The 27,709-nt window shown below is 38.9% G+C and overlaps 1 protein-coding gene across 1 annotated transcript in view; it reads left to right on the plus strand.

Annotated features, from left to right (window-relative positions):
- The first annotated feature begins 9,123 nt into the window (after positions 1-9,123).
- Positions 9,124-27,709, plus strand: part of adcy3a (adenylate cyclase 3a) — a 76,478-nt gene continuing 57,892 nt past the window's right edge. Inside the window, 3 exon segments of the mRNA XM_055163795.1 lie at positions 9,124-9,346; positions 17,391-17,792; positions 21,263-21,970. Coding sequence (XP_055019770.1) covers positions 21,296-21,970 — 675 coding nt within the window. The 5' untranslated portion in view covers positions 9,124-9,346; positions 17,391-17,792; positions 21,263-21,295.

Below are 27,709 nucleotides of genomic sequence, written 5' to 3' on the forward strand. Positions count from 1 at the left end.
TAAGTTAACCCTCTCAGGCTCAAATTAAATTTTAGTAACAGGAAAAAATCTGATATTTGGGGAAAATGATCATATGGGGTAGTAATATACAATCCTGACTTTTTTTTTTTGAGAGAGAGACCTTCACATCCAATGCATTCTGGGATGTTGCAGATTTGGTCTGGTGTGATAAATTAACACTGAAGACTGAAAATGATATGAATGCTAACTTTATGTGTATACCACTTTTCATAACAATGAAAACATAAAGCACAGTGTAACAGCTTTACAGTGGCAGAATAACATCACTTTTTCGTGTGGTGCTCCAAGAAACAATTTTTATCCTTTGTAAACAACAAAAGTACTTTGCACTTCTGGCAGGTTGTTTGTGTGTAGCCGTTCTTGCACAGTCTGCATCGTCCACGTTTATCAGCATGGATGGGAAAAAAGGTTCCTGAGTAAAAAAAAGCTCATAAAATATGGAGTTGGAGTAAGTAGGTAATTGGCATTTAGCTGTTGCAAATCTACAACGCCTGCCTGGAGAGGGTTAATATTAATTATCGCATCATGCATCATTAGAGTGACCAGACGTCCCTATTTACCTGGGACAGTCCCAGTTTTGAGCTCTATGTGCGCCGTCCTAGCAGATTTATCCAAAACCACTGATTTGTCCCAGTTTTTTTCCAAGAAATGTCCCAGGTGTCCCTATTTTTGACCAATTTCATATCCACCAATAAAGAGGGGGACTTTATATTTGTATATTTTTATATTTCTTTAGCTAAATTACAGAAAATCAATGTTTGACCATGAGGCAAAAAATACATTAACAGAAATCCCTCGACCAAAGTAAGTCAAGAATGGATATTGTAAAGCACTTTTTTCACACTTTCATTTTCTTTAAACAAACCATCCCAACCCTGGTGTGTCCCAGTTTTGAATTTTGAAAATCTGGCAAAAGGAGAAATTCAATTTGTCAACTGGCCAAAAGTTTATTTGGGTGTATGGTATAAAACTTAACTATCTCCTGTGGGTTTTAGCAGTTTTAACTTTCCATCATAATGTTAATAGATGTTTATTTAAGCATTGAGCACAGACATACTTTCAACTCAAACCTCCAAATCTGCAGCAAAGTGGATACTGAATATGACATAAGACATAAAATTCAAACAGTAGCTCTGTTGGTATTGTGGAATTACCAAAAAAAAAAAAAAAAAAGAGGGGGGGAATAGCCCAAAATGTGAAAATAGGAAAATACCGCTGTCTATTTATTTCAACAAAGTAACTCATTAAAACAGTAGCTGTAACCAAATACAGTTACTCATAATTTGTACTCTGATTACGTAACTCCGGTACATGTAATCTGTTACTCCCCAACACTGTCAAGCAGGTATATAGGACTACCAAGTTACAGGTCAGCTCAGTGGAAAGGCAAAACCAAGGTAGGAATGTCTGTTTTTGAACAATTAAAACAAACTACTTTCCAAAACATCTCTAGAAAAGTTTCACAGTGCACCTTCAACTTTAATTTATCTGACTGCTGCATGGATTCCTCTGTCACCTCTCGCCTTTGGGACAGGGTTAAATAAACTCCCGCTCCTCTGAGGTTTTGTGCTTTTTGCGTCTAATTAAATTCACAGTGATTTTCCCTAATGATGCTGAAACAAGATTAACTTTGAGAACAGACGTAATTATCATACGAGCGTCTCTTCGTGAAAGGGGCAGCGCCAGTGGATTACAGGTGGGATTAAGTCGGGACCAGTGTTTGGGAGATTAGGCCAGATTAGGAAAGGGTGGAGGCAGTTTTACATGTTTAATCTGAAAATGGAAATGGGTGGTTTTCCAAATGGCCAAATGTCCCAAAATGTAATTGAATGTAACAAGTGTGCTTTGTCGAGGAGTTTTATTTTACCTGGGAATGTTTGGGAAAAATGGTGTCCTCATTTTGGGGTTTTTGATGATCCAGTGTGACTGAAAATGAGATTATTTTTTTGGTTTGGGGTCCGTCACCTGCCTGGAATGTTTCACAGTGTATTATTTATTCAATTAAAGGTGGTTTTATAGCTCAAAAAAACAGGCTTTGTGACTGTGAGTGGGATCGGTCTCTCCACAGATCTGACCTGTAACTTTGGTCTGGTTTGGTGGAAATGTTTAATCTCATACTGTGAAACATTCCAGACAAACCAATCGCAATAATTTGATGAATCCTCCACCAGAAAAGTCACACAGTGCTCCTTTAAAGTGCATAAGACAGCAGGTTTTAATATTTTTTCGAATTATTACTTTTTAAAATGGGATTGTGTTTGTAGTAATTTACATTTCTCATAGTTTTACATCAGTTAAGTGGGTTCTTGTGTGGAAAAGTACAAAAACACAAGATGTAGCGCTGAGTTTGACAACAGAATATACTGTATGTCACACACTTAGACTGTATAAAGAAGTGGACTAAGGCTCCAGTCAAATGAAGCTCATCGAATCTTACAGTTATAGGAGCAAATCTGGAGTCAAGTCTCATATTAGGAAGAGTGAGTGATGATGAGGAGCAAAAAGAGGAGCCAAACTGCAGAAGTGAGGGATATAGAGATGACACTTTTTCCATACAAAGTGAAACAGAGTCGATGGAACAACAGTAATGCTGTGAAGAAGAAGAGCGTGAGTAGACTCTAATTCCTGAGAAAGTTCAGGTCTGTATATAATATTGTGATGTGTGAGCTACTGTGTCCAAATAATTTTCCTTGTGGATCAATAAAGTGATAATAATGCAGGGACCATTTACATGCAAGACATGTTTTTTGTAGTTTAAAGATGAAAAAAATAAAGATGTCGTCATTCATTGTTTTAGCCTCATTATTGTGTAAATTACACAAGTGTTGGCGTTTATAATTAACATTTTGGTTGCTAGTTATGGAAGAAGGTGTACTGTATCACACCACATCTCCTATCTTCTGCTTATCCAGGGCCGGGTCGTGGGGACAGCAGTGTACGCAGGGAAACCCAGACTTCCTTCACCCCAGACACGTCCTCCAGCTCCTCCGGGGAAACCCTGAGGTGTTCCAGGCCAGCCCAGAGACATAGTCCCTCCAGCGTGTCCTGGGTCTTCCCCGGGGCTTCCTTCTGGTAGGACATGCCCAGAACACCTCCCGACTCAGGCATTCAGGAGGCATCCAGCATAGATGCCCAAGCCACCTCAACTGCTCCTCTCAACGTGGAGGAGCAGTGGCTCTACTCCGAGCTCCTCCCGTGTGACCGAGCTCCTCACCCTATCTGTAAGGGAGCACCCAGACACCCTGCGCAGGAAAGTCAATTCGACCGCTTGTATCTGTGATCTCGTCCTTTGGATCATTACTAAAAAAAAAAAAAAGTTTCATAGTATGTCATAACAATGATCATGTTTTACTAAAAGATTTCACTCACCTCATCAAGTCAAATGCCGGACTGAGATGTTCTTTAGATGTTGTTCTATAAAAGTCCATTACAGAATTACATTAAACTATAAAAACACCATGAAAAACAAAGTGAGCTTGTTTTCCTCAAGTCAAGTCAAAACAATAGAGTAAAGCAGACAGCGTCCTCCACCAGAAAAGTTACACAGTGCACCTTTAATAATCTGATGTTTCCGTGTTGCCCTTGACCCGTGCGGTGGGTGAGGCTGGAGTCGGTCCAAGGCTGTTATTGATCTGAGCTGTGAGTTTGAGCGGAACAATCGAAACATGAACAGACCACTGCACCGTCTGTCAAATCTGAACACGCTCCTCAGTAACACTCTGCACTTATAATATGAGAGTGTATGGTCATTTTTAGATTATAAAACTTTTCACAGTACGTACATGATGAAAGTTGTTGTCGTAAATATATCTGAAATGTTTTAGTGCACTTTAAAGGTCTCATATTATGTCTTGCTGTGTCAAAATGTTGTTACCTCCTCAAAAACAAACCTGGAGTTGTGTTTTGTTTCATTCACACATGTTTGAGTAAACCTTTATTATTAATCTGTCTACATCTTACAAGTCTACAAGTTTACCGCTACTTTTTACCTTTTGTTCTGTAGATATTGTTAATTCCAGGTCTGAAATCAACCAAATGATTGTTTTTCAGTTGAGAGAAGAACTCGGTCTAAGTATGCAGGGTTTGTGTGTTAAACATGAAACAAAACACAACTCCAGGTCTGTCAGATGAAGAAAACCTCCATCATTTGCTGCAAAGAGCACCAACTTCACTGAAAAAAAAGGTCGCTGGATTTGCGTAAAAAAGTTCATGGACAGCGGTTGCATGCAATAAAATTATGTTTAGGCTTTGAAACTTATTTTGATCCTCTCTACACATATTTTTCTCAGAACATGAACGTCACTTTTTCATGTTGATGAAATTTGATCAAATCATGCTGAATATGCAGATTTATCTTATGTTACCTTATCATGAAATGTATAAGTCTGTATAATTTAATTTAACTGATCTAATACTGTAAAATAATACAAAAACAGTCTTTAGTTTTTCACAGTTCTGTAATGTCTTAAACAGAATCAAACACACACAGAGCACAAGTACAGAGACACACAGTTTGGAGCTGGACAGTGTGAAGATTTATTCCAGTGAAGAAGCTCTGGTCTCTGCCTGTGGACACAGAATAAGACATGATGATTATATTCTGATGATCTACTCTGTTGTACATGTTTAAATACATTTAAAGCACTTATTACTACAATAATGGACCAGAACAGAATCACAAGAACATTAGAACTGTAATCTGCAGAAAAAACTGTTTAAAATCATTTTAGTTGAGTTACTTACTTTGTTCATCTGTGGTCTGTGTTTTGTTGGTTCTCAAACATCTTCCTTTTTCCTGAAACATCAGCTGTAACATTCATGAACTTCCCCACAGCTCCAGCAGAGCTCTGGACGTCACTCTGTGTTTGTAGACGACTCTGGAAGCAACACATTCAAATCTTAGTACAACTGTCACACTCTTGTAGATGGACAGTCAAAGACAATTTGTTTCAAGGAGTCCTTACATTAACTCAAATTTCAAATAAAACACCACAAACATGTTTTAACAATGACGACATTCTAGGTTGGAGAAGCATATAAAATTTTTAAAAAGTTGACAATTGTCTAAAAAAGAAAACTTATGGATTGTAACCTTAAAAGCCACATGACATCCGGGTCTTAATGACGATTTGGATTATTCAATGTTCCTCTTTAACTTAACTTTCTTGGCAATTCTTTGATGTAGATGATGTTTTTGACCTGTATTGGTCTACACTTTGTGTTAAATGCATCTCCATGATTCCACCAGACCAAGTTACAGGTCAGATCTGTGGAGAGATGACCACGCTCACAGTAAGAATGAAAAATTTTTCCAAGGTATTTTTGAGCTGTAAAAACACCTGTATTGACTAAATGCAGGATGAATAAGTATAATGCCATACTGTGGAACGTTCTTGTCAAAGTTATAGTAAATGGTCACATTTTTATATAGTGCTTTTCCACCTCTAAAGCACTCAAAGCTCTTTGCAACAAGGATCCACTCACACATTCATACACCAGTGCGCACAGACAACTGCCAACCTGTGGGTCCGTGCATCTGACCGCTCAACCAATGATCTTTATGTCAAGAGTTGGAATCAAACCGCCAACCTTCTGATCAGTGCACTTTAAAGGTCCTATTCTCTGTCATACCTACACAAGGCACAATTTTGCACATACAACAACCTTCAAACAACAGCCACAAGCAAAACTGGCAATCTTCCCCCACCCAATCACCAACACAATATTTCAAAAAACAAGCCAATTGGAAAAACTTACCTAATACAAACCTATTAATGTGTAATTACCAATTTATTATGGTGGTACTGGATATTACGATCCCGGACGGGCCCTCAATTTGTTACGACCCGGCTCGTTGGGGTGAGGAAAGTAACAACCAAAGATGTAAAATGGAATAAATAAATAAATAAATAAACAGGGATGTAACAGGTAAATTAACAAAACAGACTAAAATATATACAGAATATAACCTAAACTAAGAAACAAAACAACAGGATTAACATACGAGTTTTGTGCCACAAAAACGGGTCAAGCAGGTTTACACAAAAACGAGTGATTTAACTAAGGCACACACACAAACTAAAACTAAAGTGTCCCAAAGTAAAACCATATAAACCTACAAACAGAATCGAGTGACAAAATAAAAAAGGCATGAAACAGAACTAAACTACAGAACTAGACACACACACAAGACAAGAAAGGAATTAAAACACACACAAAACTAGAGTCAAAAGTAACAGTCATACACTCCTCAAAAACAGACCTGGAGTTGTGTTTTGTTTTGTTCACGTGTGTTTGAGTAACTATTTATTATTAATTTGTCTACATCTCCCAAGTTCAGAATGCTCTGCTCCACCATGTGATGTCATGAAGCGGTAGTTTTCAAGTTAACAGCTCCTTTTTACCTTTTGCTCTGTAGAGATTGTTAATTCCAGGTCTGAAATCAACAAATGTGGACAAATTGTGTGTACTCTCCTCCAGAAAAGTTACAGTCACCTGAAATTATAAGCTATAGTGACTGTATTTGGACTAAGATTCCCAGCGGAGCAAATAAACTTAAAACGAGATAAAATGTCTTACAATTTGTCAATTTTATCTTAAGTTTTTATCTTTACAAACAGTCAAAATAAAGACCTACGCAATTCATGATAATGGACTGATTTCTTCGCCATTGTTACCTGTCAAAGAGTGTTGTGTATTCTTCGAAAGCTAAGAGTGAGTTTTTTTTTTTTTTTTTTTGTTATTAGTGGAGTAAGGCTTTTGTAAACAGTGATAACCAGGATGTTGTCACGTGCTGCTTTCTCTCTCTCTCTTTCATTCTCTTTCTCACACACATGCACACACACACTCTCATTCCTTTTCTCTCTCACACTCTTTCTCCACTTTAGACTGTATTTTTTAGATAAAATCCAGTCTGTGCTCTCTCTTTCTCTTTTTCTTTCATCTCTTCCTCTTCCATCTCTCTCTTTTTCACCCTCTCTCTGTTTCTCTCTCTCTCTGTTTCTCTTTCCCTCAGAGCAGGGGGAGAAGAGGCGGAGACAGGGGCACAAAATGTGGAGATGCACCTGTCAAGTTACACCAAACACACGACCACGAAACCGGAAGCTGCTACAAAATAAAAGCACAGTCAAACCTCACAGAACTGAAAGTTGGTTGTTTTCATTTACACACACGTTTGTATTTTTTTTTTGGTTGGAACATTAAACATACACAACAAGCTGGATTGTGCATGGCAATTGTTATTTCTGACATTTACTCCCTCAAACAGTGTCTTTCATACGCGTGTGGAGATCGGGAGAAGTGTCTTGCCTAAAGGCGCAGCAACAGTGTGCACCAGTCAAGCCACTGTAGCCACACATATTCTCAGAGCCAACTGGCCTTTAATCTTTGAAATTAATATTAAGGTAATAAAATTCACAAAGGCATAAACAGATCAATTAATATAGTCAGTATTATAATATTTTTTGATCTACGTTATAATATTGTGTTTGAATTGTGTTTTGTTTCATTCATGTTTAACACAAACCCTGAAAATTTAGGCTGAGGTCTTTTCTCAGGCTGAAAACACACTGTTCCACCTTGTGATGTCATGTGGTAATACAAGAAGTGCTCTATACTGGGTTATTAAACTCCATACAGCTTCACTAGAATCATCTGGATGATTTCAGCTCTGGAACTGTCCATCTCTAAAAAGTGGAGTGTTAAAATTGACTCGCACAGAATCAATTTTAACATTTTCTCAGGGTTTATATGAGTCCAATTTGTTCTAGAGTTAATTTAACTTTTAATTTACTTAATTTAGTTCCTGTTTAACCCCAATATCAAGAGTTATATTAACGTTTTGAGAGTAAATGAATAACACTTGGTAGGGATTATCTTGATTTATCTAAACAACACACAGAGGTGTTTTATTTTTACACTTTATTTTAGTTCATTTAAAATGAAATTATGTACAAAACTGGTTCAAACTGGTCTTCTCTCACGGGAGTTTGAAGTCGTGGGTGGGAGGAGTCAAATTGACACTAAGGGAAGTTGAATTAACACTAGTGTAGGGCTACATCATTATTACCATTATTTTGGTCAATATTGAAATCACAGTTATTCAAACAATTATTTATTAGTTACATGATACATTTATTCAGCATTTCTCTCTCTCTCTTTCTCAAAAAAAAAAAAAAAAAAACAAACAAACAAACAAAATATTTATTATTAATAATTTATAACTTTCAAATTGAAATTAAATATAGGCTACAAATATGTACCTATACTATAAAAACATAAAATGAATAAAATATACTTTAAATGTGAAATAAGGCAAAGAAAAAAAAATTAACCTCAAAATAATCTTTGTTAAGCTTTTAAATTGTTTCAACTCGATTATATGAGTTTGGCGATTGTTTGACACACAAACCAAAATCTCGATTTTAAAATTCGATTAATTTCGCAGAATTATACTAGGGGAAGATGAATTAACTTAAACCATATCAACTCTGGCAAATAGTTAAAATAACACTGTTTCTATTAAAAACAACTCTGAAATATGTTAACCTGAAGTTTTAACCCTCCAGTTTTTTCTGTGTACTGATCAAAACTTAAACGGTAGCTGAAAACTACCACTACGTGACATCACAAAGTAGATCAGAGCATTTTGAGCTTTGGAGGTGTAAACAGACTAATAATAAAGAATTACTCAAACATGTGTGAATGAAACAAAACGCAACTCTAAGTTTGTTTTTGAGGAGGTAACAACATTATAACATGACTTACTGCTCACAGGAGTCAATTTTGGGAGTATGATGAGTAATCCTCTTAGAAAAGGACAGTTTTATTGTTTTTTGTTTTGTTTTTTTTCTCAAATTTGAAGGTGAGATCCCCAGGAGACCTAATCTTGAGTAGCCTAGTGACAAGATATTAAAATGAACTTAATTTTTTCTATTACTGGAATAAAAATCGCATTACAGCAAAGAATCCACAAAATAAATGACTGAAGGAATGAATAAATAAACAGCCACATGAGTTTTCTGCACTTTATTGTGTCAGGAAACCGGATGTGGTTGCCGCCTCCCTCCCGTGTAACTTCTCAGTGAATGTGTTCCGTGTCTCCAGCTGAAAACACCCAGCTCTCAAGCCGTGGTCTGCAGGTTCGGTTCTCTGGCGTGTCTTGTCTCTCAGCTGTGCACTTAACCCGTCCGTTCGGAACCAAACCGTGCCAAAACCGTGGAAATATCCGTGCGTAATTTACCCGGGGACCGAGCGGCCCCCCCCCCTCCCCACTCACGAGGCTCCCTGGACGGCGAGATGACGGGATTCTGCTCAGCATCTGGAGGTAAACCAAGATGTTAATCGCATTCAATGAGCCTTAATCCACATCGGAGCTAGAGCGGCTTTTTCAGTCACAAAACCTCCGCGTATTAAGCCATTTTACGCAGCGCTTTGCTCCGTCCCTGATCGCACTACCTGTATCCAACATCAGCGGTGAATCTCAGCGTTATTTCGGCTGTATGTGCTTGTTTCCATGATGCTTTGCGCGCAACATGTAGCTCAATTTTTCTATTAGGCCTGCAAGTCATGGCTTATTGTAATGCCGCGTAAGAATCGTCCCCAAAACCGGCCACAATCAGCATTTTTTTTAATCTCCGACAGGCCGTTATTTAAAGCAATACATTTGAGCACGATGTCACAGTGTTGGGATTGTATTTAGGCCGCTGTGTGCGATATTGGATGGATGTTTGGGTGTAAAACGTGGTGGTCTAGCAGGATAATCTTCAAATGGGGACAAAATGTATTATAATAAGTGAAATGGGGAAATGACATGTACTTAACCAGGTAGCTTAGGGCAGCCACAACCTGTGTCAGTGCAGTTTTTTAGGAAATGCAACCTACTGGCACGAAAATAGCACCACTAATAAATACTATGAAGTGCTTATTTTGATTAAAGGACTAATAAGCATAATTAATTATTATTTGTAAGGATGTAACAATAACCGAGATATCGTCAAAGTTCTCACAATAATATCGTGGACCATCACAATATATCGAGTTACAAGTTTTTTTGCTTAAATTAAGAGTTATGGTGCAGCAACAGCTAAAAAAGACAGAGGGGACTACATAGACCATGATCCTTTGCTCCATTTGCAGACTACAAGAAGAAATAACAGTTCTAAACACTTTTAAGTTTTTGGATTAAGTCTTGTCAAGGCATTTTAAGAGGATAAAGTAGCAACAGTTTTGTTAGGCTCCATAAAATATCGCAATAAATATCGTACCGTGAGATGTATATCGTACAGAGATATTTTGGTATTTTTACATCCCTAATCGTGAGCCTCCCCACCATTGATATCACCATAAATATCGTATCGTGAGGTTCATACCGTGACGATATCGTATCGTGAGACTTGGATATCGTTACACCCCTGATTATTTCCTCATCAAAAACATACCCGGCGTTTTGTTCTGTTTCATTCAGATAACATGAAAACTACCGCTTCATGACATCACAAGGTGGAACCATCGTGGACCATCACAATATATTGAATTACAAGTGTCTTTGCTTAAATTAAGAGTTATGGTGCAGCAACAGCTAAAAAAAGACAGAGAGAACTACATAGACCATGATCCTTTGCTCCATTTCAGTGCAGACTACAAGAAGAAATAACAGTTTAAAACACTTTTAAGTCTTAGTTCTTTGGATTAAATCTTGTCAAGGCATTTTAAGAGGAAAAAGTAGCAACAGTTTTGTTAGGCTCCACAAAATAGATGTATATCGTGAAAATATCGTACCGAGAGATTTGGATATTGTTACATCCCTAATCGTGAGGCTCCCCGCCATATCGTGAGCTTTCCCACGATATCACAATAAATATCGTATCGTGAGGTTCATACCGTGACGATATCGTATCGCGAGACTTTGATATCGTTACACTCCTAATTATTTCCTCATCAAAAACATACCTGGAGTTTTGCTGTTTCATTTGGTTAACTTGAAAACTACCGCTTCATGACATCACAAGGTGGAACAGAGCATTTTGAGCTTTGGAGATGTAGACAGACTAATAATAAAGGATTGAACTCAAGCGTATGTAACAACAATATAACATGTCTAAAAGCTCACACAAGAGATCATTTTGTATAATATAAGATCTTTATTACAAGATTATAAATCTTTGGATTTAGTCTTTTCAAGGCATTTTAAGAGGAAAAAGTCACATATTAACAGTTTTAGCAGTTAAGCCTCCACAAAATATCGCAATAAATATCGTACCGAGAGATTTGGATATTGTTACATCCATAATCTTGAGCTTTCCTACGATATCACTATAAATATTGTACCATGAGGTTCATACTCTGACGATATCGTATCGTGAGACTTGGATATTGTTACACCCCTGATTATTTCCTCATCAAAAACATACCTGGAGTTAAAATCTAAATTTGATGTTACTACTAGGGATGTAACAGTAACGATCGAACGAATCGAATTACAAGTCTTTTTGCTTAAATTAAGAGTTATGGTGCAGCAATAGCTAAAAAAAGACAGAGGGAACTACATAGACCATGATCCTTTGCTCCATTTGCAGACTACAAGAAGAAATAACACTTCTAAACAATATTAAGTCTTTGGATTTAGTCTTGTCAAGCCATTTTAAGAGGAAAAAGTAGCAACAGTTTTGTTAGGCTCCATAAAATATCACAATAAATATCGTACTATGAGATGTATATCGTGAAAATATCGAGAGATTTGGGTATTGTTACATCCTTAATCGTGAGCTTTCCCACCATATCGCAATAAATATCGTACCGTGACGTTCATACCGTGACGATATCGTATACACCCCTAGTTACTACAGGTAATTCAGCATTTCAGACTTGGATTGTCCATAAAACATTTTAAAACAGACAAAAAACAGACACCAAATCTGCTTATTATGGATTTACTTCCCATACGTCCGTGCAACACTTTATCTCTCGCGTACCTGACACTGCTCTGCCCATGCGTTATCAAAACATTTACAGTCTTCGTTCTGTGATTCTGGTTGTAGTGTCGCTGTAGCGTGGAAGTCGGGTCAGATTCAATAAGTACAATAACTACAGTAATAAAGCTCACATGTGACAGATGCGACACTCTTTATGGTCTCTCCGCCATATGGTCCTCCGCAGGCTTCTGTGTCCAGACATCTCCCCGCGTTTACGCCCGTATGAATGAGCGCGCCGTGTGACTGATGGTCGGCGGACATCCGGAGAGGCAGTTTCCGTAGATTTGCAGACACGTTTCCGGCAGTTCAGCCCAGAGAAGCCAGGCCCACAGAATTATCTTCTCAGTGAGTTTGGGGAATGAATGAATAATGTAATGTGAGGAACTTTGAGGCCACTACGTAAATCAGAGGCATTATTAACGTGATACAGTATGTTGTGGTAAATCTATCAGGCCTATAGGGATGTAACGGTATTAAAATTTCTCTTTTGAGTTTTATTTTCATGCACAGATACAATACTGGTAGGTCTGTAACAATATCTAAAACTCTTATTACGATATTTTCACAATATACATCTCACTGTACGATATTTATTGTGATATTTTGTGTAAGCTAAACAACTAAAACTGTTAATATGCGACTTTTTCCTCTTAAAATGCCTTGACAAGACTTAATCCGAAGACTTAAAAGTGTTTAGAAGTGTTATTTCTTCTTGTAGTTTGCACTGAAATGGAGCAAAGGATCATGGTCTATGTAGTTCCCTCTGTCTTTTTTTTTTTAGCTGTTGCTGCACCATAACTCTTAATTTAAGCAAAAAGACTTGTAATTCGATATATTGTGATGGTCCACGATATTATTGTGAGAACTTTGGCGATTGTGATTTTAGAGGTGTTATTTAATGACATCTTTTGTAAGACAACCTCACTTTTTTATTACTTAGTCCTAACATAAACTATAAACTCTTACCAGTCTAACCAGCTTGTCAAAAAAATGATATTTACTTTGTTGTTGTTGTTGTTGTTGTTGTTGTTTTAAAGGAGAATTGAGTTAAGCATATTGGCCCAGCCCTCCACAATATTTTCTTTTTCTCATGTTACCCCATGGAAAAAAATTGTTGTATAATAACTAGGGGTTGTAACGATATCCAAGTCTCATGATATGATATCATCACGGCATGAATCTCACGATACGATATTTATCGTGATATCGTGGGAAAGCTCACGATATGGTGGGGAGGCTCACGATTAGGGATGTAACAATATCCAAATTTCTCGGTACGATATTTTCACAATATACATCTCACGATACGATATTTATTGAGATATTTTGTGGAGACTAAACAACTAAAACTGTTAATATGCTACTTTTTCCTCTTAAAACACCTTGACAAGACTTAATCCAAAGAACTAAGACTTAAAAGTGCTTAGAACTGCTATTTCTTCATGTATTATACACTGAAATGGAGCAAAGGATCATGGTCTATGTAGTTCCCTCTGCTTTTTTTAGTTACTGCTGCACCATAACTCTTAATTTAAGCAAAAAGACTTGTAATTCGATATATATATTGTGATGGTCCACGATATTATTGTGAGAACCTTGACGATTGTGATTTTAGAGGTGTTATTTAATGACATCTTTTGTAAGGCAACCTCACTTGTTTATTACTTAGTCCTAACATAAACTATAAACTCTTACCAGTCTAACCAGCTTGTCAAAAAAAAGATTTACTTTTTTGTTGTTGTTGTTTTAATGGAGAATTGAGTTAAGCATGTTGGCCCAGCCCTCCACAATATTTTCTTTTTCTCATGTTACCCCATGGAAAAAAATAGTTGGATATCGTTACACCTTGACAAGACTTAATCCAAAGAACTAAGACTTAAAAGTGCTTAGAACTGCTATTTCTTCATGTATTATACACTGAAATGGAGCAAAGGATCATGGTCTATGTAGTTCCCTCTGCTTTTTTTAGTTACTGCTGCACCATAACTCTTAATTTAAGCAAAGAGACTTCGATTCGATATATTGTGATGGTCCACGATATTATTTTGGGAACTTTGATGACACGATATCGCGACATTTCTAATAATAACTGCTATATGTATTCTTGACATCCTAATAAACAGTGCAATGAGTTTATAAGCTTATTTCACAATTTTTCAAGGCAAGAGCAAAAATGCAAACCTTAACAACCAACATCTAGCATGCTAACAGCGCACTTCACTGTTACTTTCTTATTTGCAGATGAATGCACCACAGGCCTGACAAACAAACTCTGGGACGCAAGAATTTTGTTGCTGTTGTTGAACGCTCAGAAACAGCAGATGGTTTTAGTTCTCTCTATGTAAAGACACTAAGAAAACATGAATCCTTATCACATCTAAACTGAGGGATGTGCATTTTTTTCCATGTTACTCACCCCCATAAACAGGACATGCCATAAGATAGATAAGACAGAAACAGACATTAAAACTATGAATAGGCCTGTTATGATTATTTATATATCAATTATCATTCAATACATGAAAGCTGGAACTGTATATTTTGGGTTTTCAAAATGTATCGTGCACATTTTCTCCATAAAAGTGGGGAGATTTGGGATGTTTTGTTTTTATATGATAAGATTTGAGCTATAGTGTGCTTAATTTAGCTATTTACTGTATTTTTCGGACTATAAGTTTCACTTTTTATCATGGTTTGGGTGTTTCCTGTGACTTATACTCTGGTGCGACTTATATATTAAAATTTTTACACTGACAGCCACAAGAGGCTCTAGTCTTGTGTGTGAGTATCTGCTGCTCCTGTTCCTCCTGTACCACTGTCACTTGACTCTACTGCGCATGTCTCCTGCAGAAAGAGTCTCTGTCCTGTCTGTATCATGTCAGTCGATCGCACCATTACTTCTGCAGCACTGAACAGTTTAACATTTAAACAAACTTATCAAGGCAACTGAGAAAACTGAACACAAATGCCCCCAAAAAGAAACTCATATTTTGCAGATTACAAGCTGCAAGTTGTGAAATCTGCAGCTGAACACGGTAATCGAGCAGCAGAAAGAAAGTTTGGAGTGAACGAGAAACTTGTGAGGGACTGACGGAAAGCGGGGATGGAGAACACAGCTTCACAGGAACCGCGAGGATGCACCATGAAATTTCCTGGAAGTCACTGGATGAATCGACAAAGCCTGAACTCCAGTGACACTGAAACCGTCCTGTCGGGATTCAGAAAGGCCGGAATAATTCTAACTGGAACTGATGCTGAGTCACAGTTGCACAGAAGAGGAAAAGACGCTCTGTTTACCTTCGGAGTTACTTAGAAGTGACACAGAGGATGAAGAATTCAGTGGATTTAGTGATTTGGAGTGAGATGGAGAGTTTGTTAAACTTGTTCTGTTGTTTATGTTATAGTTTATCTGAAGAACTGTTTATATGTGACATTAACAGCCTGTTGTTCTCTCTTCTATTGCTTTTACTAGAACTTGCCTTTCGAGATGAAATGTCGGTTCCTGGTCTCTGATTTTATCAAATAAATTTCCCCCAAAAAGTGCAACTTATATATGTTTTTTTCTTTTTCATTACACATTTTTTGGCTGGTGCAATTTATACTCCGGAGCGACTTATAGTCTGGAAAATACAGTACTGGGATTATCCTACATTATTGTTAGTGCACCAGGAACAGAAAGTATTTTTAATATTATGCTTTATCACAGTTTATGTCTGTAGCGATATATCACACTTCAAAGTTTGTTACTGTGACTGGCCTATTTATATAAAAAACACACTGTGACATGCACTTTACTTAACAGGGCAGTATTTCTCACATGATCGTGAATAATGTTTAGCCCTGTGGTGATGTGCAGTGGCTTAAAACAGCTCTGTGTGCTGTTGACAGAGGACACAGCTCAGGCCTTGGCAGCTGCACATTTGAGCTCAGCTCCATTAAAACTAAAGGCAGAGTACACAGAGCGCAGCTGCTAAAACAGGACAAACTTACACACCCCAAACAAGAAAGACAAATCACTAAGATGTAGGGACAAAAAGGGATGCCGCGAGGATCCTGATAACAATATTCAGATGATATTATGTCCAATAGAAATCTTTTTTAATGTAGTTGAGGTTTAAAGGCGCATTACATAACTTTTCTGGTGGAGGGTAGAGATGTTATTGCTTTGGCTGGAATGTTTCACAGTATGGCACTAAACCTTTCTGTCTTTATGAGGTCTAAACCAAGTTACAGGTCAGATCTGCGGAGCTGCAGCCTTGCTCACAGTCAGAATTCCTGTTTTTTCGAGAAATATTGAGCTATATTATAGTTATTATTATTATTGTTGATAATATTGTATTGTGTTTCGTATCGAATCGTGACAGACTCTGTGATTCCCAGCCCCAGTGACACTAGATGGTACAAAGTTGTGAAACCTCTCAACTAAGCCACCATCCCCATTCCAGGCTGGAGCCACTCTGCTCAATTTCATTTCTCTATAGCGACTAGGTCAGGAATCAGAATACACTTAACAGTTTTCAAGAACCCCGGAAATTGTAGACGGCGCACCGGCCAATCAGCGAAGAGCTGTGAAGCCATGACGTCAAACTGAAGCGTCTGTCTGTGTCTCTTTTGTGGAACAGCACAACAGTAAACAAAGCGGTCGAGATGGATGTAGACGAAGACAGACATTCTGTGTTGGCAACGATTCCCAAGATCGAGGATTTAAAGCCGGAACAAAGAGAATGTTTGGTGAATTTTATCAAGGGCCCTTCTTCCTACGAGATTTGGCACATTACATACGTCACAACCAAATAGCAGCGTTTGGTTATATAAAAAAAAGTACTCACCTACGGTCGAGCGAACGAATCCTAAAGCTGCGAGGTCAGACAGTTTGAATCAGGCTATAAATACGGTCCAGTTCTCGGTAAAATGGACAGGTTACACGTCCACGGCCGCTTTGTTTCTTTGAGCCTTTAGCCTCCTTGTATTTGGCTCGCAGACTCTTTATTTTTCGTTGACACTGGAGCCAGGACCGTTTGTAGCCGCGCTCGGACATTTCTTTACATTTGTCTAACCATCACCACCTTCTCTCTGCATTGTACATTGTATTTATTTGGTGCATGTAAAGACGCTGTACCTGATATTTACGGTCTTAAAAACAGAAGTAGTTCATTTTTAATCAAGTTTATTTACCTTATTTCACAATTTTCCAAGGCAAAAGTGGAAATGCAAACAACAACAATCAACATTTCTCATGCTGACAGTACTTTTTTGTTTGCAGATGATAAAAATTAGATGTAAACAGCACAATGCCGCCTCACTTTGACCCTTTTTAAAATGTATTTATATCTTTTATTACATGACAATATCTGGTAGCCGCTTTAAACGTTAATGAATTCTCTTTCTTCTTTTTAGGCTTTTCGAGATGTGACAATGAAGAACGTTGGACCTCAAACAACCCAAAGTGTCGTGGACCAAACCAGTGAAAACCAGGGCACCAAGAGAAGCCAGATATCTACTACAAAAATGATACAACCCAAATGTGAAAGTAATTGGGACAGTGTATTCAAAATGCTGAATGAGATTTGATCCGGAAGAAGAGGAGCGGTGCATTCGAAGGACACAGGATTAAATAGCGTTGTTTTGAACATGTAACAGAGGAGACGTCCGAACGCACCACAGGCCTGACGGACAAACTCTGGGGCGCGAGTATTTTGTTGTTGTCGCACACATGAGAGAACCGGAGGAAATGAGATGAGGAGGGAGATGGAGAAGAGGATCTGAAGTTGGACAAACAGCTTCTTTTGGGTTCAACAGGTAAGAACTGCGACTATTTTTTATTTTGTGTTTTTGTATTTTTTAATATAATTTTAACAATGAATTTGAAATGTGCTAATTCATGCCTCTTAATGTCTTAGTTGAGATTCAAGCCTGTCATAAAACATAAAAGTATAAAATTTGATTACACTAGAAATTTCTGTTAATTTTTATTATTTAAATTATAAACGATAAACTTCATATTCTAATTTTCATATCTCCAAAACAAGAATTGAGATAGTATCCTTTGATGCAGGGTTCCCACGGTCATGGAAATCCTGGAATAGTCATGGAAATTGAAAATAACATTTTACAGGCCTCGAAAAGTCATGGAATTTTGTAAATTCAATGAACGTTTAATAAAAGTCATGGAATTTTATTTTCTCTTTCTCACAACTACAGCATTCTGTGAATCATTAGACTATTATGATTATGTCCGAACGTTTGCGCCTTTTATTTAGAAGAGACAATAAAATGCACTGACAGTATTCTGAATGTTAAAAAATATATATATAAAACGTGATACTGTATCGTCAAAGTTCTCACATTAATATCGTGGACCATCACAATATATCAAATTACAAGTCTCTTTGCTTAAATTAAGAGTTATGGTGCAGCAATAGCTAAAAAAAAAAGACAGAGGGAACTACATAGACCATGATCCTTTGCTCCATTTCAGTGCAGACTACATGAAGAAATAACAGTTCTAACACTTTTAAGTCTTAGTTCTTTGGATTTAGTCAAGGCATTTTAAGAGGAAAAAGTAGCATATTAACAGTTTTAGCTGTTTAGCCTCCACGAAATATCACAAATATCATACCGTGAGAGTATATGTATATCGTACCAAGAGATTTGGATATTGTTACATCCCTAATCGTGAGCCTCCCCATCATATCGTGAGCTTTCCCTCGATGTCAAAATAAATATCGTGCCGTGAGGTTCATACCGTGATGATATCGTATCGTGAAACTTGGATATCGTTACATCCCTAATACCAAACCATAAGGTGAGTGGAAAGGGTTAAGATTTCATATTTAGCCCTAAAAGTCTGATCAGTTCTACACATGTAGGTGCTGTAAAGTCATGGAAAATTCACTTTAGATCATGAAAAAAATTTTAAAAATTTTGTCAGTGAAAAAGAGCAGGAACCTTGCTTATGTCAAATCTGATCACTTTGTTAATAGAAATGAGATTTGAACGTTTAAAATCGTCAGTGATCAGTTTTGAACTTAATAATCTAAAATGTCGGGATAATTGAGAGGTCTAAAACCAGTCTGAGTAAACGCAGTAAAAGCGTGTTGCAAAAACAGAAGTGCGTGACTTTTGGGACCAGAGCAGACTGGTCTGTTGTAATGACTTTTTCCTTTCACGGTTTGAAAATCTCAGCTTTCAAGGTGCGATATTAGGTTTTCTGGTGCAAGGTACATCACCTGCTCGAGTTCTGATTGGTGTGCCCGGACTGTTCCATGGTGTCATTTTAAACTTGGCTATCTGGCATTTGTTCATCAATTAGACATTTTTATTATTTTATTGTTTGGTGGAGTCAATCTGCTTGTCTCCATTTGATGCCAGACTGTGGATGTGTTTAAAAAGCACCTTAGACTTAACTTTTTGAGGAAGCATTTTAACTTCATTGATATATTGACTGTATTATTGTTGCACACCTCTTTTGATGACACTTTTACAGTGAAGCATTTCGTAATTATAGGACTATGGCTACGTTCAGACTGCAGCCTGAAGTGATCCAAATCCGAGTTTTTTTTCACCCTTATGCTCCTGTATCTGATCTTTTAATGACAGTCTGAACGACACAGATCAGATTTTTTTCAAATACGACCCAGGACACTTAGATATATGCTCCTAAACCTGATACATATCTGATCTTTTAATATGCAACTTCAATCTGAACGGTCAGGTCACATTCATCCCACCTACACGTCAGGCTCGGAGACTCGTCATTGGAGGGAAAGCGAGGTTAGAGTTAATTAAAATTTGGGGTGATCACTGTGTTCAGGCCAAAGTGGAGGGGTCTTATCGGAACTGGGCGGTTTTTGAAATGATTGCCAAAGAAATGCCAGAGCGCGGCTACAGGCGGAACTGGCTCCAATGTCAATGAAAAATAAAGAGCCTGCGAGCCAAATACAAGGAGGCTAAAGACTCAAACAAACAAAGCGGCCGTGGACGTGTAACTTGTCCATTTTACAAAGAACTGGACCGTATTTTGGGGGACAAGCCCAGCGTTTATTCGACTTCTGTAAACACTGAGAATGCTTGCTGCCTGTGATGTCCTGCACTGGTCCATTTTTGGCGACCCGCACCCGCCCGCACCTGCGCAGTTCAGCACCACACCCGCCCGTTAACCCATGATTATATCAAAATTGAACTCGCACCTGCCAGGACCCATTAACATTCCACCTGTTACCCACACGTGCCCGTGATAAATCACACACAAATTAAAAGCATTCTAACTGAAGCATCCATCAGAATATGAATTGAAAAGTGACGACTTCAAGAATTACAATCACGAAATTAAATGAAACGGTTATGCTTTCTTTAGTACCAATACGAATTCACAAACGCGACTCAACTGTCATCACGTCACAGGCTTTATTTACTGAGCAGAAGAAACATTGAATGAGATCCCGAACCACATGCCACGGACTGAACCAGGACTAAACCAGGACTAACCCAGAACTAAACCAGGTCTGATTCCGGTACTGAACCAGGACTGAACCAGGACTGATTCCAGGACTGAACCAGGACTAAACCAGGACTAAACCAGGACTAACCCTGGACTAACCCTGGACTGATTCCAGGACTGAACCAGGAGGACTGAACCAGGAGGACTGAACCAGGAGGACTGAACCAGGAGGACTGAACCAGGACTAAACCAAGACTCACTGTCAGGACGGGCTCAGAGGTTCGCCCGCGTAGACTTCAGGTGACCGCGGGCGAAAGGACAGGCGCTGAACTCCTCGCCCCATGAAAGTAAGCGCAGCCGTCACCTGATTGCAGTTTGCGGACACCCTGCTCCACGGGCTAGGCGTTCTCCCTCCCTCTTAAGTCCAAGATTAGTGCTGGTGTAGTCCTGGTTTAGTCCTGATTTAGTCCTAACGTGTGTATTTACTACCCGCCCGCATACCCGCCTGTAAAATTCAAGAATGTTAAAACCCATCTGTTTCAGCAACTATTTATCGACGTTGTTGTGTCCTCCAATGCTCATGTGGGACACTTTTGGGGCATTTAAATTTCACACTGGAGATCACATTCACGTCACATTTAATTGTAAATGTGAACGACCTTGCAAAAAAGTCCGAATTGAGCATTAAGCCCTGCAGTCTGAACATGGCCTATGAAAAGCGCTGTATAAATAATGTTAACTTACATAGAATAAAATCAGAAAGCTGAGAATCGCCATCATGTTTTACTAAATTTCTAAAACAAACTTGCATTTTTTTATTGTCTTTCAGGCTGACTCGCTGTCCCCTCCCTCCTACACCACCATGCCTCGTAACCGTGCATTTTCGGAGCCGGAGTACTCTGCGGAGTATTCAGCCGACTGCTCCGTGACCCTGCCCTCCGACCCGGGACAGGCGGTCGGACGCACCCACGAAGTGACCGTCCGCAGCTCGGGGTGCTGTCTGTGCCTCCCCCGATTCATGCGCCTCACCTTCGCCCCCGAGTCTCTGGAAAACCTGTACCAGACCTACTTCAGACGGCAGAGACACGAAACGCTGCTGGTTTTGGTCGTTTTCGCCGCTCTTTTTGACAGCTATGTAATTGTAATGTGCGCAGTGGTGTATACGAGTGACAAGCTGGCGTCTGTGCTGGTAGCGTCGCTTGGGCTCGCCGCAGATATTGTTTTGTACTTGTTGTGTCGATTTGGGCTGCTGCCGGATCGGGTTTCCAGGCGTGTCGTGCCCTATGCGCTCTGGGTGCTCATCGCAGCTCAGATTTTTTGTTATTTGGGGTTGAACTATGCCAGATTTCACCAGGCCAGTGATACAGTTGGATGGCAAGCTTTTTTTAGCTTTTCCTTCTTCTTGACTTTGCCGCTAAGACTGACGCCGATTGTGCTGATCACGACGGTGTCCTGCGGGGTCCATACTTTGGTGCTGGGAGTCACAATCGCACAACAGCAGCAAGAGGATATACAAGGAGCTTCGCTGGGACGACAGGTGAGAATATACACACAACAAAATCGTTTAAACTGTGACAAAAACGGGGACTAAACCGGGGACTGAACCAGGGACGAAACCAGTGACGAGACCAGTGACTAAACCGGAGACTACACCAGGGTCTAAACTAAGTACTAAACCGGGGACTTAAACCGGGGACTTAAACCGGGGACTTAAACCGGGGACTTAAACCGGGGACTTAAACCGGGGACTTAAATCAGGGTCTAAACCAGGAGTGTCAAACTCATTTTGGTCCGGGGGCTGTATCTAACCTACTTTGATCCCAAAGGGGCCAGATCAGAAAACTCATGGTATATAAACCCCCCCAAATAACAATAAATTCAAATATTTGTGCAGAGAAATCTATTACAGAAATCTTTTTAAATTGATGAACTCTTTCATATTATAATATTATGAACAACCTGAAACTTTAAGAAAAATTAAGTTTCAGCATTTAAAATATTTTAGTATAAAATCACCCAAGGGCCACATTAAAGGTCTTGGAGGGCCGGATCTGGCCCCCGAGCCTTATGTTTGACACCTGTGGTCTAAACCAAGGACTGAACCAGGGACTGAACCAGGCACTAAGATAGGGACTAAGATAGGGACTAAGATAGGGACTAAGATAGGGACGAAACCAGGGACTTAAACCAGGGACTTAAACCAGGGACTTAAACCAGGGACTGAACCAGAGACTAAACCAGTCCTAGAACAGGAGTCTACATCAGGACTGAACTGGGATTTAAAAAATAATAATTTAAAGTTTGAATGCAGCACAAAAAATATCATAGGATTTTGACAAAGACGTAAAATTGTTGTTTACATTTTGTATTTCGATTCTCAAGCTAAACATCCAGTTAGAAATCAGAATGAGCTCTCACACTGAGTTGCCAAATCCAATGAGTTAAACCAGCCATAAATCCAAAAGGAAGATTTAACACGATTACAGGCCTGGAGTGTTTATGAGATGGGGCTGGTTAAATCACTAGTGCCAGATTTTGTGGTGTGGCTGGACAACCATAAAAGGCCATTATTGTTTTATTTGTTTCCTCATCTAAAATATATGGATCAAGTTTCCGCTTAGACCATTGAAAACTGTTGTTGTGTTCTTTGGCAAGACACTGTTTCCTATGCATAATGTGGTGACTGGATGAATGATTGGTGGTGATCAGGGCGGCAGTTCTGTCAGTTCACCCCAGGGCAGCTGTGGTTACAGTATTTTAACACCAACAAGTGTGGAGTGAATGAATAATTCAAAATTGTAAAGAGACTTGGAGTGTCTGGAAAAGCTTTAGTGTATATGAGGGACCAGCAAAGATATAATATTTAGTTTTAAATTGTTAATTGTTATGGCGATTTTTCCTTATTCTGATTGTGGAGGAATCCATTATTAAAATTGCCTCCACAGTCCATTTGTGCAGTGGTCCCCAACCACTGTTGCCATAGTTACTTTGAAATAGTCATCTGACTACTGACTACTGATTACTTCTTTAAACTTAGTTAAGGTACTGACTACTTGCTTTTAAAAGTAACTAAGTTAGAGTACAAGTTACTTTTCATTACTGTTTTCTGTGCACCAGGTGGGACCTGCTCTGTTAACGTGGTTGTGCCGTGCTGTGTCTCTAGATGTTTCTTTAGGTTTGATGTTGTATTGTTGAAGGCAGACAACACTTTGTCGCCAGCACAGAGTGAACAATGAACCTTTATGTTGCCATCTTTAGCTGAAATAAAATCAAAATAATGTTTGTATTTCCAGCTGCAAAAGTCGTACCTCTGTCCCTCCGTTGTTTACATCTGACTCGTGGTGGAGCGGAGATGACGTAACATCATAGGAAACGTGTCACCAGAGACGATTTATACAATCTTTGGGGTCACATAACCCATGTCTCCAAAAAATAAAAATAAATAAGTAACCTACGTCACCCTGAAACTCAAAAAAGGTAACGCACAGTGTATTAGATAAGATTAGATTTGACTATTGGTTTGGAAATAGCACTGCGTTAGACGACTCGTCCCTGAAAAAAGTAGTTGGACTACAGTTATTAAGCAGCGCGTTAGTGGCATCACTGTCCCCAACCCAAAAATAAACATTTTTCAGGGACAGCTGCAGGGAGCGGGACCGGTAACAACAGCAAAAAATGCATAAAAAATACATTTTACTGTTTACGGGGTTAATTTGTGCTGTAGTTTAAGAGTAAAACACATAAATATGGTGGTACAAAATAGGAATAAACCTCTTTTCAAATATATATATAATATTCCTTTGCTTTCATAACATTTATTTTTCTGTGGGTAAATGGTCACATTTTTCTATGGCGGTTTTTCATCTTCAAGGCTCTCGAAGCGCTTTACAACAAGGAACCACTCACCCATTCACACACCAGTGTACGCAGACACTGGGGGCGAGGTTGATTAAGCCTCTTGCCCAAGGACACATCAACAACAACAGCATTCATTGGTGGGATTCGAACCACCGACCTTCACATCAGTGGATGAACACTCTACCAACTGAGCTACTGCTGGTGTGAGATAGTATTTTGACCCCCATAGGATTTTGACTCTCCTTACTTTTTTCTTTAGTAGTTACTTATATGATCATTATTTCTCATGTAATTTACTTTTATTATATACTGCTATATTCATTATTATATATGCTATATTCACTTTCTTTTAAGGTATTTTAAGGAATGTTTTGATGGATAACGAAATGTAACGTAGTGTTAAAATTGCATGTACATAGTAATCTTGTCACTTTTTATATTGTATTATACATTGTTGTGGTTTTTATTTTGCTATGTTCAGATCATCTTTAATCATAATGTCAGTTTAGGCAATGGTTTGTGAGGATAACGACCTTGAATTTAGTAATATTTCTATAGCCATTGGATTTTGACCTCCTTTATATATAATAGATCATTGTCAATATTCAACTAGCATTACTTCTTACTTTACATCATCATAACTATAATAAACATATTGGGGGGTTAATTATGTCAATCTGTTTTAATTTGCAGATATAGTATTAATATTCAAAGCTTTTTCTATAGAATTCAAGTTCTTTATTAATAGATTTTTCTTAGTGATGGGCGAATGGAGCCTCGTGAAGCATTGACACCTCATTCGCAATATTGTCTCAAATGGTTCGACGTGTCTGAGGCCTCGGAGAAACACTGACCTCTAGTGGACAAATTTAACCATTGTCACGCAGGTGTCTCAGCATCGATGAAGTATTGTTAGTAGAGCCCGACCGATATGGATTTTGTTGTGGCCGATATGAAACCGATATAATGGAAGTTAGAGCTGCCGATAGCCGATATAATCACCGATATATATCTTGAATTGATTAAAAAACTTAGGTTTGGCTCTAGTGGTTGCTAAATTGGGTTTATTTAGGCAACTTTTATTGTTATTTTGACTCTTTACATCATATTTACATACAGTAGATTGGCCAAATGGCATTTTTGCATCACATTCTAGCTACTAGTGATGGGTATTCCCGTTTTTTGTTTTTTTTTGGAGAACCGGCTCTTTTGGCTCGGCTCACTAAAGCAGCTGGCTCTTTCGGCTCCCAAGCGACTCTTGAGATTGTTTTGTTGCAAGCAGGACTAAACCAGAACTGAACCAGGACTGAGTGTCGGGACTCGGTTTCTATCTCTCTCCTGCACTCGAGCCCAAGATTAGTTATGGTTTATTCATTTTATGCTGAACTGCAGCCAAATATGCACTTTTTTTTTATCCTATCCACACAGATTTCTGAAAGTTTCGTTTTCAGCCGCTGCTGCTGTCAAACTATGGGTCTACAAGCGGCTTGAAGAGAAAAAGTGAGAAAAAGAGAAAACACGGCTCCCAGTAAGAAGCAGGCTCCAGTTGTTCGCTCTAAGAGCCGCTTCGATCGCGACCGACCCATAACTCCTAGCTAGTAAACTATCGCTATTAGCCTTTAGCCGTAAAAACGTGCGCACCGCGGTAATTAATTATATGCATAAATGTGGATCATTCACACGTCTGTTCACAGCTCATTTACATATCAATGCAGGTCCAGTAACAAATATACGGCCAATGTAGTCACTTTACAATAGACCAATAGAAAACAGCCTGTTCTCACACAGGCTCCTCCTCACATCACAAGTCTGCACTAATAAATGTAATTTTAATCCAGACTCAAACCGATTGTCCGAAAAAGAATATAATCTCAGTGTTGCGCACGGCTGCGGGTGTAAACAAACACACGTGAGTGAAGTGACGTCACTCTGGTGGTGTGTTCAGGGACAGTACAGACATAGACAAATTACACCGCAGATAAATACTGATGCGGAGCCACATATTAGGACATTTATCTGTCTGTAAATTGGATTAAATGAACATAATGTAGAGAGTCTAAGCTTTATAACGAGGTATAACATGCCCACGTGAAATATCGGCCCATATCAGCAAGCATATCGGCCGATAGCCGATATGTCTCCAGGTGCCCATATTGGCCGATAATATCGGCCAGCCGATATATCGGTCGGGCTCTAATTGTTAGTGTAAGACAATACTTGAGTGCAGAGTGACACCGTACCTAACAACAACAATAATAATGATGATTTTAAATAATATGTAAAGAGCAACATAAAGAGCAGCTGTAAATAAGAAAATAGGTGTTACCTTGTTAAGTGGAATTAGATCAAAGTGATCCCAAACCATGGATCGCTTTTTTCCATTTGCAGATGCCATCGAAAATGAAACAAATGCCAAAAGTCACAAAAATCACCACTAACGTCACACAATACTCCTCACTACCCAACATTTTTAAGAAATATTAGTGCATCTTTTATACTGTAGCAGTTTAACGCTTGTCAAACAACAGAAGTGCGCTGAACACTCTGAAGCAATCTGGAACATTCGCTGAGCCAATGAAACGCTTCGATACACTGAAGCGATTGACACTCAGAGCGAAGCAGTCGGGGGAGGGACCGACACTTCCACACTTTGGTCACGTGAGCGACTGCTGCGAGACGAGCTCCGCGGCAGTGCTTTGGAGCGATTTGTTTCAGAAAGAACGAGACCTGCTCCAGAGCTCCGTCTCATTTGCCCATCACCAATTTTTATAAATTTTATATAGGGGGTCAACATACCCTAATAGGATTCTGGTCCCATGGTCAACATACCATAGGGTTACTTCACCGCAGGGTCAAAATCCTGTACCACACAGGTACCAGATGGCCCATAGACCGGTTTTGGGCCCCAGACCAGTGGTTGGAGAAACCTGCATTAGTGTATTGTTTATTTCAAGAGCCTGTATTCGTTAAGCAAGAAATCAAACATCCCTAATCCATCTAAACATGTTGCCTGGCCTATCCAGAATGACATCTCTGTATTTTTTATACCAGTCTGGTCACCACTCCCTCTGTCATGTCTTGAGCCTGTCCAAACGTGATCTTTTTTTTTTTTTTTTTCTGTGAAGCATGTGAAATGAAGGAGCTCACAGGTCACACATCATTTATCAACATCAGCAAAATCACATTTCTCTCACCTCAGATGAACTAAATTTAGTGCTTTGCTCATTGAGTCTGCAGAAATGCGCGATGTCTCTCGTGATTTATTTTCCTTTCTATTTCCTCATAAGCAGCTATATTTGTTTTAATGGTCCATGCATGTCCCTGATTGGCTAATCCACCTGCCAATCACTCCCATCTGTAAATTAGGGAGATTCCCGGTGATCCGATGTGTTGGAGGAGTGTGTATTCTGGATCTCAG

Source organism: Boleophthalmus pectinirostris, unplaced genomic scaffold (assembly GCF_026225935.1).
Source record: "Boleophthalmus pectinirostris isolate CB_2022bp ecotype Guang Dong unplaced genomic scaffold, ASM2622593v1 HiC_scaffold_6, whole genome shotgun sequence".
NCBI classification, from domain to species: Eukaryota; Metazoa; Chordata; class Actinopteri; order Gobiiformes; family Gobiidae; genus Boleophthalmus; species Boleophthalmus pectinirostris.